At 42.0% G+C, this 12801-nt stretch overlaps 1 protein-coding gene across 1 annotated transcript in view; it reads left to right on the plus strand.

Moving 5' to 3' along the window:
* The first annotated feature begins 1494 nt into the window (after window positions 1-1494).
* Window positions 1495-12801, plus strand: part of LOC124556028 (CLIP domain-containing serine protease 2-like) — a 107013-nt gene continuing 95706 nt past the window's right edge. Inside the window, exon 1 of the mRNA XM_047130093.1 lies at window positions 1495-1564. Within this exon, the coding sequence (XP_046986049.1) occupies window positions 1495-1564 (70 nt within the window). The remainder of the gene's footprint in view (window positions 1565-12801) is intronic.

The raw sequence follows: 12801 nt of genomic DNA on the forward strand, positions 1-12801 counted from the left end.
TTACGGGAAAGTAAATTTTAAATACTGTTTCATGAGATTCGAACCAAAAAGGGAGAACATGGCCAAAAAAATTTGCAAAGTGCAAAAATCTGCCTTCTTAAGTAAAATGCTGTAGCTCCGGTCGAAAATTGTTAAATGAAAAAGTTGTAGAGCATAAAAAGATCTGTCGATTGCTTTTTTTAATAAGTATCGATTGCTTTCTTACATTTCGAGATACACCGGAAAATTGGTTAAAAGTTGGGTTCTCTGGAACTCGTAAACATTCGCGTTCCCTTGCCCGCATCTACCGTAAGTGTAACCAACCGTAAATAAATTGAGTACTTGTATGAAAAATTGAAAAATATTCATTATTTTGCGAGATACAACGTTCCTTTTTTTTAAAAAAAAAAGCGCTCTCAACAATTGCCTAGATCTTCTCAATGGATGGCCCTACAACAACGGTTTTAGGTTTATTTCCTTCACAAAGTGTTGTGCTACCATCCTATTAAACAATTTTTACGATTTAATTGTAAGGATCAAAAAATTACTTCGGAAAACTTGCTCTTTCGTTGGGCGTGATTTTTTTGTAATGTAGTAGTTGCAATTACCGTTTCACAGCGATGCCCTTAATAGAGGTTACTAGTGAAAACTTATATTTCTAATAACATTTTTCGATTGGATCTATAGCTTTTTACTTATTTAAGAACAACAGTTTTGTGCAACTTTGAGGACTTTTTTTGGCGCATTCGCTGTCTTCGATTGAGTTTCATGAAAAAGAAATTCTATCAAAAATACAGTTTCTTACACGCTCATTTTTTTTTTTCAAGTAATAATTTTTGCAAATTTAGCATTACGCCACCACAGAATGCTTGGACTAGCACAGAATTTTTCCGCAGCGCTCTCGTGATGATCGAACTGACCGATAACAGATCTAGCAGCACTTCTTTGAATTGTTTCGACGACATAAAACGAATTATAATGAGAGATGCGATTGACTATTTAACAGTAATTTTTTACGTGCAGTATGATAAATTTTTCTCCGGCATCATAACATCGATCACTTCGCCCGTGATTGCTCGCAGTTACCTTTTATTCGTCGAAAGGAGTTTTGTCGTTCTTTTCGAAATGTGGAACAGATCTAGAGTGTGACAGTGTTGTCCCTGGAATGTTGGTTGTGGGGTAGACTGAACTTCAGCGTAGGTTAGACTGTAAAGTGACGGTTGGCTTTGGAACGGCGAAACCAAGGAATATGAATGCGAAATAAATGCTATGGTAACAGACTGGTGCGTAGTGCTGCCTGATATCTACGTTCGCGCCATATTCAACGTACTTCTCGTTACAAAAACTGAAACTTCGTAATAACTTCATAATGCCTATATTAGACAGTGGAGCAGTCTGCGAAGAACACTTTGCATATATCGAACATAAGTTACGAAAAATGGAAGAGAAGAGGGGAGTCCATTACGCAGTTTTTACCCAAAACTGATATTCTCTAAAAATCGCGCAAAGAAAAAGATGGTAAATGAGACGACGGCCCTTAAAAATGGCACGAATGACAATATTTCCTGGGAGGAGTCAGTACCAGGTGAGAGAAGTAGCATTTTCAAGATTTTCGTTTCCACGTTAGCCGCACGCCGCGTGCAGAGTCTCGAACGACGGCAGCTGAGGTTTGCTTGTGTCAGTGCTAATGTGTGTGTGCGTAAAAGCGCTGTGCTCGAGGGCCCGCGATCACAGGGAAGTGTTTGCCGCCAGAGCGGAGGTGGGGGGAGGGGGGTCAAGGACAGCAGCCGTAAACACTGCCGGCTCTGCGTGGATTGACGACTGTCTGTCCCGCCCCTCTCCCATCCCCTCCACTCCCCTCCACACCTCCATTCTGAGCACGGGCTGTACACAACAAGCAAATTATAACCACCATTATCATCAGCCTCTACAATCCACTGCCATTTTATTTTCGTTGCATCTATTTCTTTCTCCAAAGCATTATTGCACACGCTTCAACGTTGGAAACTACCTGCATTTACATACATGTTCCGTAATCGGCTGTACATGGCTCTGTGCTTCGTACCATTATCACTAACACCCTTTCATGCCCCGTCTGTATACCGCGCGATGGAGTGACGTAATAACTGTCTCATCTGCTTTTTAAGTTGGTAAATTTCTGCGAAGTACCTGAAAATTGCGTTAAACGGTAGGGCTGTTGGCGAGAGTGATTCCCACAAGTTTCTTCAAACATATAATAGATGTCTATACTCCGTAAGCCAGCGTATGGTGTATGCCGGAGAGAATTTTGTGTATCGCTGCCAATTCCTGCCTGTGCAGTTCCAGTCCCCAATGATTCCGTCTGAGCTGGAATCTCTGCTATTTTACGAAATAGCAATGTCTGTGTTATTAAGAAGTACGAACGTTGCATCGTACTTCATAATGACACAGACACTGTATTTCGTATTTTTTCGCAAATACCAGGCCCTCGACTCTCAAATATGCCCTTCCTGGATGGGAATACACGTAACGTACGAGTGCAGGTCGTGATACATGGACGACGACTTAAGGAAGTTAGCGTCTGGCCGCGATTCCTGCTCGGATGGCCGATGTGGTTAAAGCGACTGCTCACGTAAAGTGGGAAATCTGGGTTGGAGTACTGGTCCACCACAAATTTTCATTGTCTTACTTCCAACATGCAGCCGGAGGTGGTTCATACTCGCAACTGCGAATACGTTTCCTGTATCTCTTGTGTTGCCTCCACGGTCTTTCCGCGAATTTACAGGAGAAAGTAATACACTGATCAGCCAAAACATTATGAACACCGACCTGCTGTAAACACGTCCAGGGGAGGAATGACTGCTAGTCACACACGCACGGTGCATGTAATATCAGTGAGCGTGCTGTCCATTTGTAGAATGGGGAACGCACGCGAACTATCAGAGTTTGACCTGAGGCAGGTTGTGATGGCCAGGAGGCTCGGCGCAAGTATTTCGTAACCTGCTCGACCTGGTTGTTCGAGGAGTGATGTGGTGTCTTCAACACGTGGTGAAACCAAGGTGAAAGCACGTCCAGTAGAGATGGGCAAACTCGTTCATCCTTGGGAACTAGTTCACTGCTGATAGTTCTTTTTTGGGAACCGTTCATTTTTACTCTTTCACCGTTCATTTGTGCTTGGTATATGGTTCTTATGAAAAACTGAAAACTTGTAGTGTAGGTGACTGAAGGATGGAGGGCACCAAGAGGGGGCATTTGCCTCCCCCCTGGAGTATAGAGTTTATTCATTACAGAATTATTACACACTTTTAGAAGTAATTTCTGTGATTCTGCCGAACCTCTCGTTTAGCCAACTGTAGCGTTGTGCGGCTGATCACAGGGAAATAATATAGGGTGGCGCCCGGAAAACCGGCCCCGAGTACAGACTGCTCGCCAATTACGGACGATGTGTTGCCCGTAACGAGCAGATACAACAAACAGACAAACATGTAATAATTAGGCAGTGAAGAAATAACAAGCTAATGCAAGCAACAATGGCGAAACAATTGATGACGATGTGTAGAGAGCTGGCGAAGAGAACATGAAAATCTCACTCGACGCGCATGAGCTATAGCACATGTAGTCTTGTAAACCTGTTGGTGGCTGTTTCCCAACTTATTAGACCACAAGTTCAAATGGTTCTGAGCACTATGGGACTTAACATCTGAGGTCATCAGTCCCCTAGAACTTAGAACTACTTAAACCTAACTAACCTAAGGACATCACACACATCCATGCCCGAGGCAGCATTTGAACCTGCGACCGTAGCAGTCGCGCGAGACCACAAGTGTCTTGTATAAAATTCTTCGTTTCGACTTCCACTACATAGCTATGCTACGTTGTAAACAATAATCGTTTACACCCTATATATGCTTCACGTTGTCTCTGAGTTCGTAGGCGACGTAGACTTTATGGAAGCATAAAATAAAATGTGGTTTTCTCATCATACTTGCATCACATGCTTAGTAAAAATTAGGTTTTTATGTCGCATTATTAAAGTTAATGCAGCAATAATAATAATAATAATAACAATAATAATAATAATTAAGTTCGCAGTAATAAAGTTTTTGGTTTGAAAGCTCCTTCTGAACAAATGTTTTTGAGGTAATAAGTAAATACGATTTTATGGCAATCTATGTCTTTTCAAATGGAGAGGCACCGCTTTTCATACTGAGCCAAAATGACCCACAACCCACTTTTTTTTTTTTTCAAAGAAATCAAACTAGCAGGTAATGCAAATTGGAAACAACCAAACTTAAAAATAATTAGAGCCTTCCTAAATGTAATGTTTTGTATATGAAAAATACACGAAAATCGTTTTAATTGAATTTTCTTACACTAAAAATTAAGCAAATTATTGAAAGTTAGTTGCTAAATCAAGTCGATGAAACCAAAAAACATATGAATAACAAAAAAACTTGCCTTGTTATAAGTATGTCTTCTGCTGTTCATCGATATAATGAAGTGAGCTGATATGCCCTTTTGTTACCTGAAAAGACGTACCTATTACATACAAATGTAATTTACATAACTATAAAATACTTTTTGATTACCGGTCGTGGACGCTGAATAGCCAGACCCAAGTGCAAGAACAGTTTGAAACACATGTAAAATTGTCGAGCGCAGTGAACGAAACGAACAACTGGATACTGAACTAACTAGGAGCAGTCGGCAGTGGAACTGAGATAGGTGGTCATGCGAAGGACTACGAGTGCGGCCGAGGGAGACCGAGACTGACACGAGTACGCGACCGAGGCTGGAACGAGAACTGCCGAAGTGACCGCCGCGACCAATGTGACCTAGTGAACTATGAACCGATCGTTCCTTGGAATTCGTTCCTCGGTCCTGTCGTTCATCTTGGTGAACCGTTCCTTTGCACCCGTTCGTTCGCGAACTACCCATCTCTAACGTCCAGACGTCGTGGGGTTGGGCGGTCAGCCCCCATTACAAATGCCGGACTTCGTAGGCTGGGTAGAAGTAAAACAGGAAAGGCGGCGAATTGTGGTGGAACTAACATCACACTTTAATGCTAGGCAGAGTAAAAGTGTCTGAACACACAGTGCACCGAATACTCCTAGCGATGTGCCTCCGTAGACAACGATGCATGCATGTGCCAATGTTAACACAACGACATCGGCAATTAAGACTGAAATAGGCACGTGACCGTCGGTACTGGACGTTGGCGCAGTGGCAGAGCGTTGCGTGGTCTGATGAATCGAGGTACCTTCTTCACCGTGTTGGTGGGAGAGCGCGAAATCTATCGTCCTCTAGGAGAACAGCTCATTGACACGTGTACTACGGGACGGAGACAAGCTGGTGGCAATTAGCTTGTGCTCTTGGGAAATACATGGGTCCAGTAGAGCTGGTGTAAGGCACCATGACGGCCAAGGAGTACCATACGACGGTTGCAGACCCCGTACACTCCATGACGATCACGTTTCCTGACGGCAGTGGCATTTTCAACACGATAATGCCGTATGACATAAGGACAAGAGTGCGATGGAGGGGTGAGATGACCGCAGTAGCAAGTTGCGGTTGATGTTCTGCTCTCCCCCCCCCCCCCCCCCCCCCTCCTCCAACTCGCAAGATCTCTGAACGCGATCGAACACATCTGGGATGAGACTGAACGTGGCGACAGAGCTCATCGCCCCCCTTCCCTGGAATTTACGGGAATCAAGTGACTTGTGTGTGTGTGTGTGTGTGTGTGTGTGTGTGTGTGTGTGTGTGTGTGTGTGTGGGCAGATGTGGTGCCAAATCCCCCCAGCAACCTACCAAGGCCTCATTGCTTCCATGCCACGACGCGTCGCCGCTGTTATTCGTGTCAGAGGTGGACATTCCGGCGGTTAGACAGGTAGTCATAATGTACTGGCTGATCAATAAGTTGACTCTTTAAGGTACTCACGAAATTTTTACAATAAACCACTTTGTGATGCTCAACATCTCTGTCTGTTGTAGCTAATGCCTTTGGCGTTGGGTGAGCGCCTTACTAAATGAGCCCTTGACAAAACGTGCTGCTCTTCATCGAATCTTCTCTGTTTCCTCTATCAGTCCTACTCTGTAATGGTACCAGACTGAAGATCAACACTCAGGTGTCTGTCGAAAGAGTACTTTGCTGGGTATCTTCTTCGTGGGAGTATCACTTGAGGATTCTTCAACTGAGTCTTGTCTGGCACCTGCTACTCCTGCGATTAGTTACACTATATGGTAGTGGCACTTCCGGTCGCATACTCGCCGATATTTCTTGGATGTGACTGCTTCCAGTAATTGTCAAGCAATCGTGTAATCATGCAATAACGAGTCTTTCCACATTTGCGGTGCACTGTGTATGGTAATGTGTGTTTCGTACCATTTCACGTTCTATTCGCAAAGCCACGTTCGATTAACGCAGTCAGCTCCTTAACCGTTATTTAAGTGGCTGTATTGATACCTCTTGCAAATCTCTACAAAATATGGGAAATTTTAGTAAGCAATAGAGCTGTTGGGAAGCGTGATTCTGGTAACAGGTTTGTTCGAACATACTTATATTCCATTGTCTGTTCATAGGCATCCTAAGAGACCTTTAATAAGTTTTATAAAAGTGGGCAGAGACGAGCAGCACGTAGTAATAAAACTGTTTTCAGGCAGACTGTTCCCCAAACTGTTGAGGGAAGTTCCAGGCTTTTGCATGAGCAATCAGTACCTTGGATAACTTTAGGCTATAAATGAAGAAGTGTTCTAGAAATTTCGCTGGACCGCGATGCAAGATCGTGGCTTTAAGATTTGAGAGATTACAAGTGTAGGGATTCAATATGAATAGCTGTATGTTATCCTGAATGTACTTCTGAACAGAAAAAACGTATACACAATTGATGTCTGACAAACTCTCGACGAAGGAAGGATTCTTCAAAATATTTGCGAACGTTGAAGCATAATTCGAAGGACTTCGAACTTTTAAGTGAATAGGTGAAACATGTATGCTCCGTTGCGCTTCGAAGACGAAGCTGAAGTCAAAGTAATAGTTTAGCAAAGGTAGAAGTGCACCAAAAATGGTGCAATTACTTTCGTCGTCAGAAAGAGTAGTGACGACTGTCTGTAGCATCACAGGGTATCATCGATATTGGAAAAGGGTAAGACAATAGCTGCCTCTGTTTTCTAGCTTTATTGAACAGCTTTATGTAGTGTGCGTAAGTAGAACAACAGGCACTAAGCACTTTTGCGCCATCTCTGTTTATCTCTCCATCAAATTCGGCTTTTTTTGAATATTTAGTTCAATAACTAAAAAAAGAGCAGTAAAAGAAGAAATTTTTGTTATGTTAAGAGTATGTCTGAGGTGTAAAAGTTTTAAGTAGAACCGGAAAAATTAATTCCCTGAGGGAATAAAATTGGCATCTCGCAGCACCAAAGATATTGAACTAACTGGAGAGCGAAGATTGTCAATAACTTTTTGGCACGAAAAGTTGTTTTCTATTTTTTGTGAAAATTGACGTATCGTTATCGAAAGTGTATCATCGAATCAGTAACACGTTTCGAAGTCCAAGCTACTGCTCGTCGAAATAATCCAGAAGAACTTCGCAAGAATGTCTTTCTCCGAAAGGTTCCCACATTTAACCCGTAACTGGTACACCTATAAATTGTAACACATAAGGTACATCTGGGTCCTCGGGACCCACCCAAGTTTTGAGTATATTTTGGTAAAAAAAACACATTTAAATGAAATTTAAATATGAAACTTTTATTAATGTTTTGTTACTAATGTTTTAAAACCACATTCCTCATTTATGGTCATACCTTAAAGATGTTACAAAAAAGGACAATAAACTGCATAAAATACGAAATGTGAAAAATATACTTTTGGAAAGTCCTGCACATCAGTTACAAATAGTAAGATAGACAACTGAAACTTCACGTTTAAACACAAAATGTACTATGCTTCACAACAGTAAGCCAGAAGAAAAGTTCAAAATCAATATAAAAATTTCTGCAGGCACAACTTTTGGATAAATTTTAGTACATTTCTCAGCTAAATGACTATGTGATCTTTGAAAATAGCAGAAATTATGACAAAATATTAGGTTTCAATTATACAGCATCTTCACCAGTCCATTTCAGTTATTTCATTCATCCAGACTACCGAAACAGTTTGGACATAAAGCAGTGGAACATTCCAAACATAATGGTGTTCGACATCTGGCACACGCCCGGGATGCTTTCCTGTCTTTTTTAGATGGGCACACTGAGCATCTTTTCCTCTTCGATTTAGTAGCACCAGCTTCACTGTGAACCTGGGATGTTCCTGATGCCTTGGAGGGGGTCATGCCTAGAATATCACAAATGGAATTTCGGATATCTTTTCTCAAAAATGGAGAATCCAATCTTCTTTTCATACAATCACTTATGAGTTGTGTACCTAGTTCAATGAGGAATTCTCTGCGTGTCACATCATCAGTATCTTCTTTCCCATGGTACAAAACAAAAGCATTTACACCTGCTATATCTAGCATAGTGTAGAAGACTGCCATAGGCCACCGCCTTGTTCTTCTAGAAGTCGTGTAATTATGCGTCTTTTCGTCAAGTGCGTCAACTCCACCTTTTGTTTTATTGTAGTCATGGATTATTTCAGGCTTATTTTCCACCATACATTCTCCATGGTGCATTGTCGATATCAGGTTGACAACCTTGTTCTTTTTGGGGACGTGTGAAAGTATTGTTACAGAACCAGAGTATCCGTAGATTGAAGAAGACACATTTCTGCCCTTTGCTGTTGAAAAGCTTGGTGGTAGCTCAGCCTTGTTCTTTCTCATGGTGCCAATATAAGTCAAATTACAGTTCGACAACTCATTGACCAACTCCACACTTGAGAACCAGTTGTCCCCTGTCACATTTCTGTTACTTCCCTTGATTGGTTCAACCAACCGCATGACAACAGCTGTTGGTAAGAGGACACGGCGCGGGATGGCTACAGCTGATTTTCCCGAATATATCTCTGCATTCAAACAGTAGTGCATTTTGGCATCAGCTAGAATAAATATTTTTATACCGTATTTCCGTGGCTTGGATGGAATGTACATCCTAAATGGACATCTACCACGGAATCCTACAAGCATTTCGTCAACAGTGACGTACTCTCCGACTGAATAGTTTTCTTGACAAGCTTCTATCAATGAATTGAAGAGCCAAGAGATGTGGTACAGTTTATCTGTGAGTTTCCTTGCGTCACGGGTTGCTGCATCATCAAAACGAAGGCAACGTAATAAAAACAGCAAACGTTTCAAGGGCATAGTTGCCCTAAAAATTGGTCTACCAGTGCCGTTTGTAGCATATAAACCATTCAGATCTTCGTTGTTTGACTTGAAGGCTCCCCACAAATAACAAAGACCTATGACAGCTTTTATTTCAGTACTGTCTGTTAGATTTGAAAAAGAATTCTTTTTTGACTCAGGTGGCAATGACATAATCTTTTCATTGGTTCTGAGTACTACCTCTGCAATCATTTCTTTGCTGAAAAGTAGTTCCCAAAATGCTAGAGGGGTCTTTTCTGTTACCTGTCTAGCTGCATTACGTATGCCAGGAAAGTGAATTGGAGCAATGATGTTGGTTTGAGAGGTTCTTCCACGTATGCTGGGTGTTGTTGACCACTTGAATCTGTTTCTTCCATAGATATAATTAGTTCCAGATTGTTCGTTGTTACTGTCTCCATCATCACTTTCATCACTTCCAGTTTCATGTTCACTAATTTCATAGTCACTGTCGCTTCCACTTATGTCTTCAATATCACTGTCCAATGGTTCGTTCAGATTATCTGTAGTATCTTCCTCGCTCATTTTTCTGAAGCACTACACCGTAAATCCAAGATACCGGAAATAATGCCACGAAAAGAAAACTTTCACTAACGGTACACCTGGGTCCACGGGACCCGATCACCTTTATAGAAACAAAACTAACAAAGAAACGCCTGCAACAATGTTGTGGGCTGGTAGCCAGTTGATTGTTAGGAGAGTACAGGGAGAGGGAAGTCAGTGCTACCACACACATCACGGAGCTGGAAAAAAGAAATTTCGCTCGGGTCCCTGGGACCCAGGTGTACCAGTTACGGGTTAAGTCCCTCGATTATCTCTGTACCATGAAGTGCACTGGTTTTTTCTTTTGGTTTTTTCTGGAACAGATTTGTTTTTAACATTTGACTGCTCCGTTTTTCATTTTCAGAGTATCATTGTTGTTTTACCTCGTGCTGAGAACTAACCAGCAACTGCAGTTAATGGGGCTGCCCTTCCAAATAAAGGAAGGCTCTTACTGATGTTTCTTCTTTTCCTATTTCATAACTGCGTCTCTGTGGTGATAATCTTAAAATACCCACCATATTTAGTCTGATTTTTCACGTGCTGCTCCAGCCATTCTGTTCTGTGTAAATATGGAGACGCATAGGAAGGTACAAATTTAAAATCTCGGGGCTCAGGCTGACAATGCTTGTGGAAAATAACTCATTACTCATTTAGCGAATCCGTAGAACATGTATATAGGGTGGGTGGATGGATACTTGAACCATGCATCTCCTGCTTAGAACATACCCCGGTTTTTTTTTAGTGACAAGCCTGGAATTCATAACTGAATTTATACAAGTGAAACACAATATCAATACGTGTAGTTAACGGTGTATCCAGTTTGGAAGCGCAGCATGTCATGGACACCGGACGGCTCGTGCATGGTTTAAAGTTCTAACGCGTGTTGAGAAAGCGCTCTTGCTCTGGAATGTGATGGCAACGAACGAGAGGGGGAGAGGGGATGGGAAGGGGAGGAGGAGGAGGAGGAGGAGGAGGAAAGGAATGGCACTGCTTGTATCCAGTGCCAACTGTTGCTGTTGAACGGAAGCTGACTGAGACACATCTAAGATGTAATGAAACACGTGAACGAGGTACGTTTGTTTGTTTGTTTGTTTGTTTGTTTGTGTGTGTGTGTGTGTGTGTGTGTGTGTGTGTGTGTGTGTGTTACCAGTGAGACTGAGCAGTGTATCACTTCAGTTAGTTACAGATCTAATTGACAGAGCCACTGCAGGTTATTACAATAGTTCTATTACTCATCAGGCGTGACAGAGCTACTCAGCAATTTTATTTCCAATGTCACGGACAGCCGGCCGTTGTGGCCGAGCGGTTCTAGGCGCTTCAGTTTGGAACCGCGCTGCTGCTACGGTCGTAGGTTCGATCCTGCCTCGGGCACGGATGTGTGTGTGATGTCCTTAGGTTAGTTAGGTTTAAGAAGTTCTCGGTCTAGGGGACTGATGACCTCAGATGTTAAGTCCCATAGTGCTTAGAGCCACTTGATTTTTTTTTTTTTTTTTTTTTTTTTGTCGCGGACACAGGTGGTCTCCAGACACTTGTTCTTTAGGTTGACTGAACCTGGCGATACCAAACATCGGCTTTGACTCGTGATGCATTGTTGCTGTCGTTGTCCATATGACATAAGAAGTGTACAGTACTTGATTTGTTACGGTATGCGCCGGTATTCCATACCGATACCTCCGACGAAAGAAACAACAGAACCGCAGATTTTGAGTGGGGTACGATAGAACTTGCTTTTTAGCAGCATAAATGTTGTATTTGTACTTTTAAAATGCACACAAAAGTGTTTAAATAACGTTTTATGAAGTTCCTGAAGGTCACAGTACTGTATGTGATGTTACGAGAGTAACTAAAATTCTTGCTATGGTACATATTTTACTCTTATTGGAATTAGACGGATTTTCACGCCATTCTGATAATTTCATGCGCCATGCAGACGATAAATTCAATATTTACGAAATTTCATAAGACACTGCAGGCTGGGGTGTCTTCTAGACAATTTTCTGCGTAAATAGAATTCTCGTTTTATTCCCAACTATTAGCACATTTCCATTTTAAACAGTTGCCTTAAGTGTAATTTTTTTTGTATATAGGTACCTGTACGAAGTAGTATCATTACGATGGGAAAGCGAAGGAGGACGCAACGCGAGTTAGTGACCATTAGCTATACGGGCAGGTAGCACAGGTGTAGGACAATAAGCTGCGGTTGTGGCAGGCACAGCTGCGAACTTGGATCACTGTGCAGTATATCCGTTATTAACTATGGCTGCCGGACGGCAGGGTACATACACCGTGACTGTCGAAACTACGGACTGTAGGCTTCTCAGCACAAGGTATGCGGAGATTCGATGGAACCGATACTTTAAGGTTCTATCTATTTTTTAAACATGTTAGGGAAAATACAAGCGGTACTATCATTCAGCAGACTGATCGATTGTACAAAACTATTCGGCGTGAATGAATCGCAGTTTGGGTTCAGAAAGATAAAGTAATAGGTCGCTGAATCTGACCAAACCCAAACGGGGTATCCTGGTCAATAACGCCATAAACCATTTTATTTCATTTCATATCTGAATCAGGCCCGAAAACTGATAAAAACTGCTGACGAAAAGTACACAAATGTAACAATAGACCAATCGAAACATTTCGTAGCCGTAGAAAAAGTGTTTTATGTCCCAAAAAGAGGCAGATGGGATCCATACACGTGTATATCTGAAACTATGGTAGAGAAAGGAAGACCAACCGCTATTTGAGAGGGTCCCCCGATGATCTTAGGACACTTTGTGGAAATATTTGTAAAGACATGCGGAAAAGACATAACGAATAAACCACTGAAAGAAACACATTTCCACATGAGGGGGTAACGTTTGTAATTGTGTACTATGTTTACGTTCCACGTTACCAACGATGCTCAATGTGACGCTCATCTGCATCAACGACAGCCTAGAACCGCGTTCGAGATACCTATTCACAATTGTTCGCAGCACTTTCAGAA

This window comes from Schistocerca americana, chromosome 1, assembly GCF_021461395.2.
Source record: "Schistocerca americana isolate TAMUIC-IGC-003095 chromosome 1, iqSchAmer2.1, whole genome shotgun sequence".
Taxonomy (NCBI): domain Eukaryota; kingdom Metazoa; phylum Arthropoda; class Insecta; order Orthoptera; family Acrididae; genus Schistocerca; species Schistocerca americana.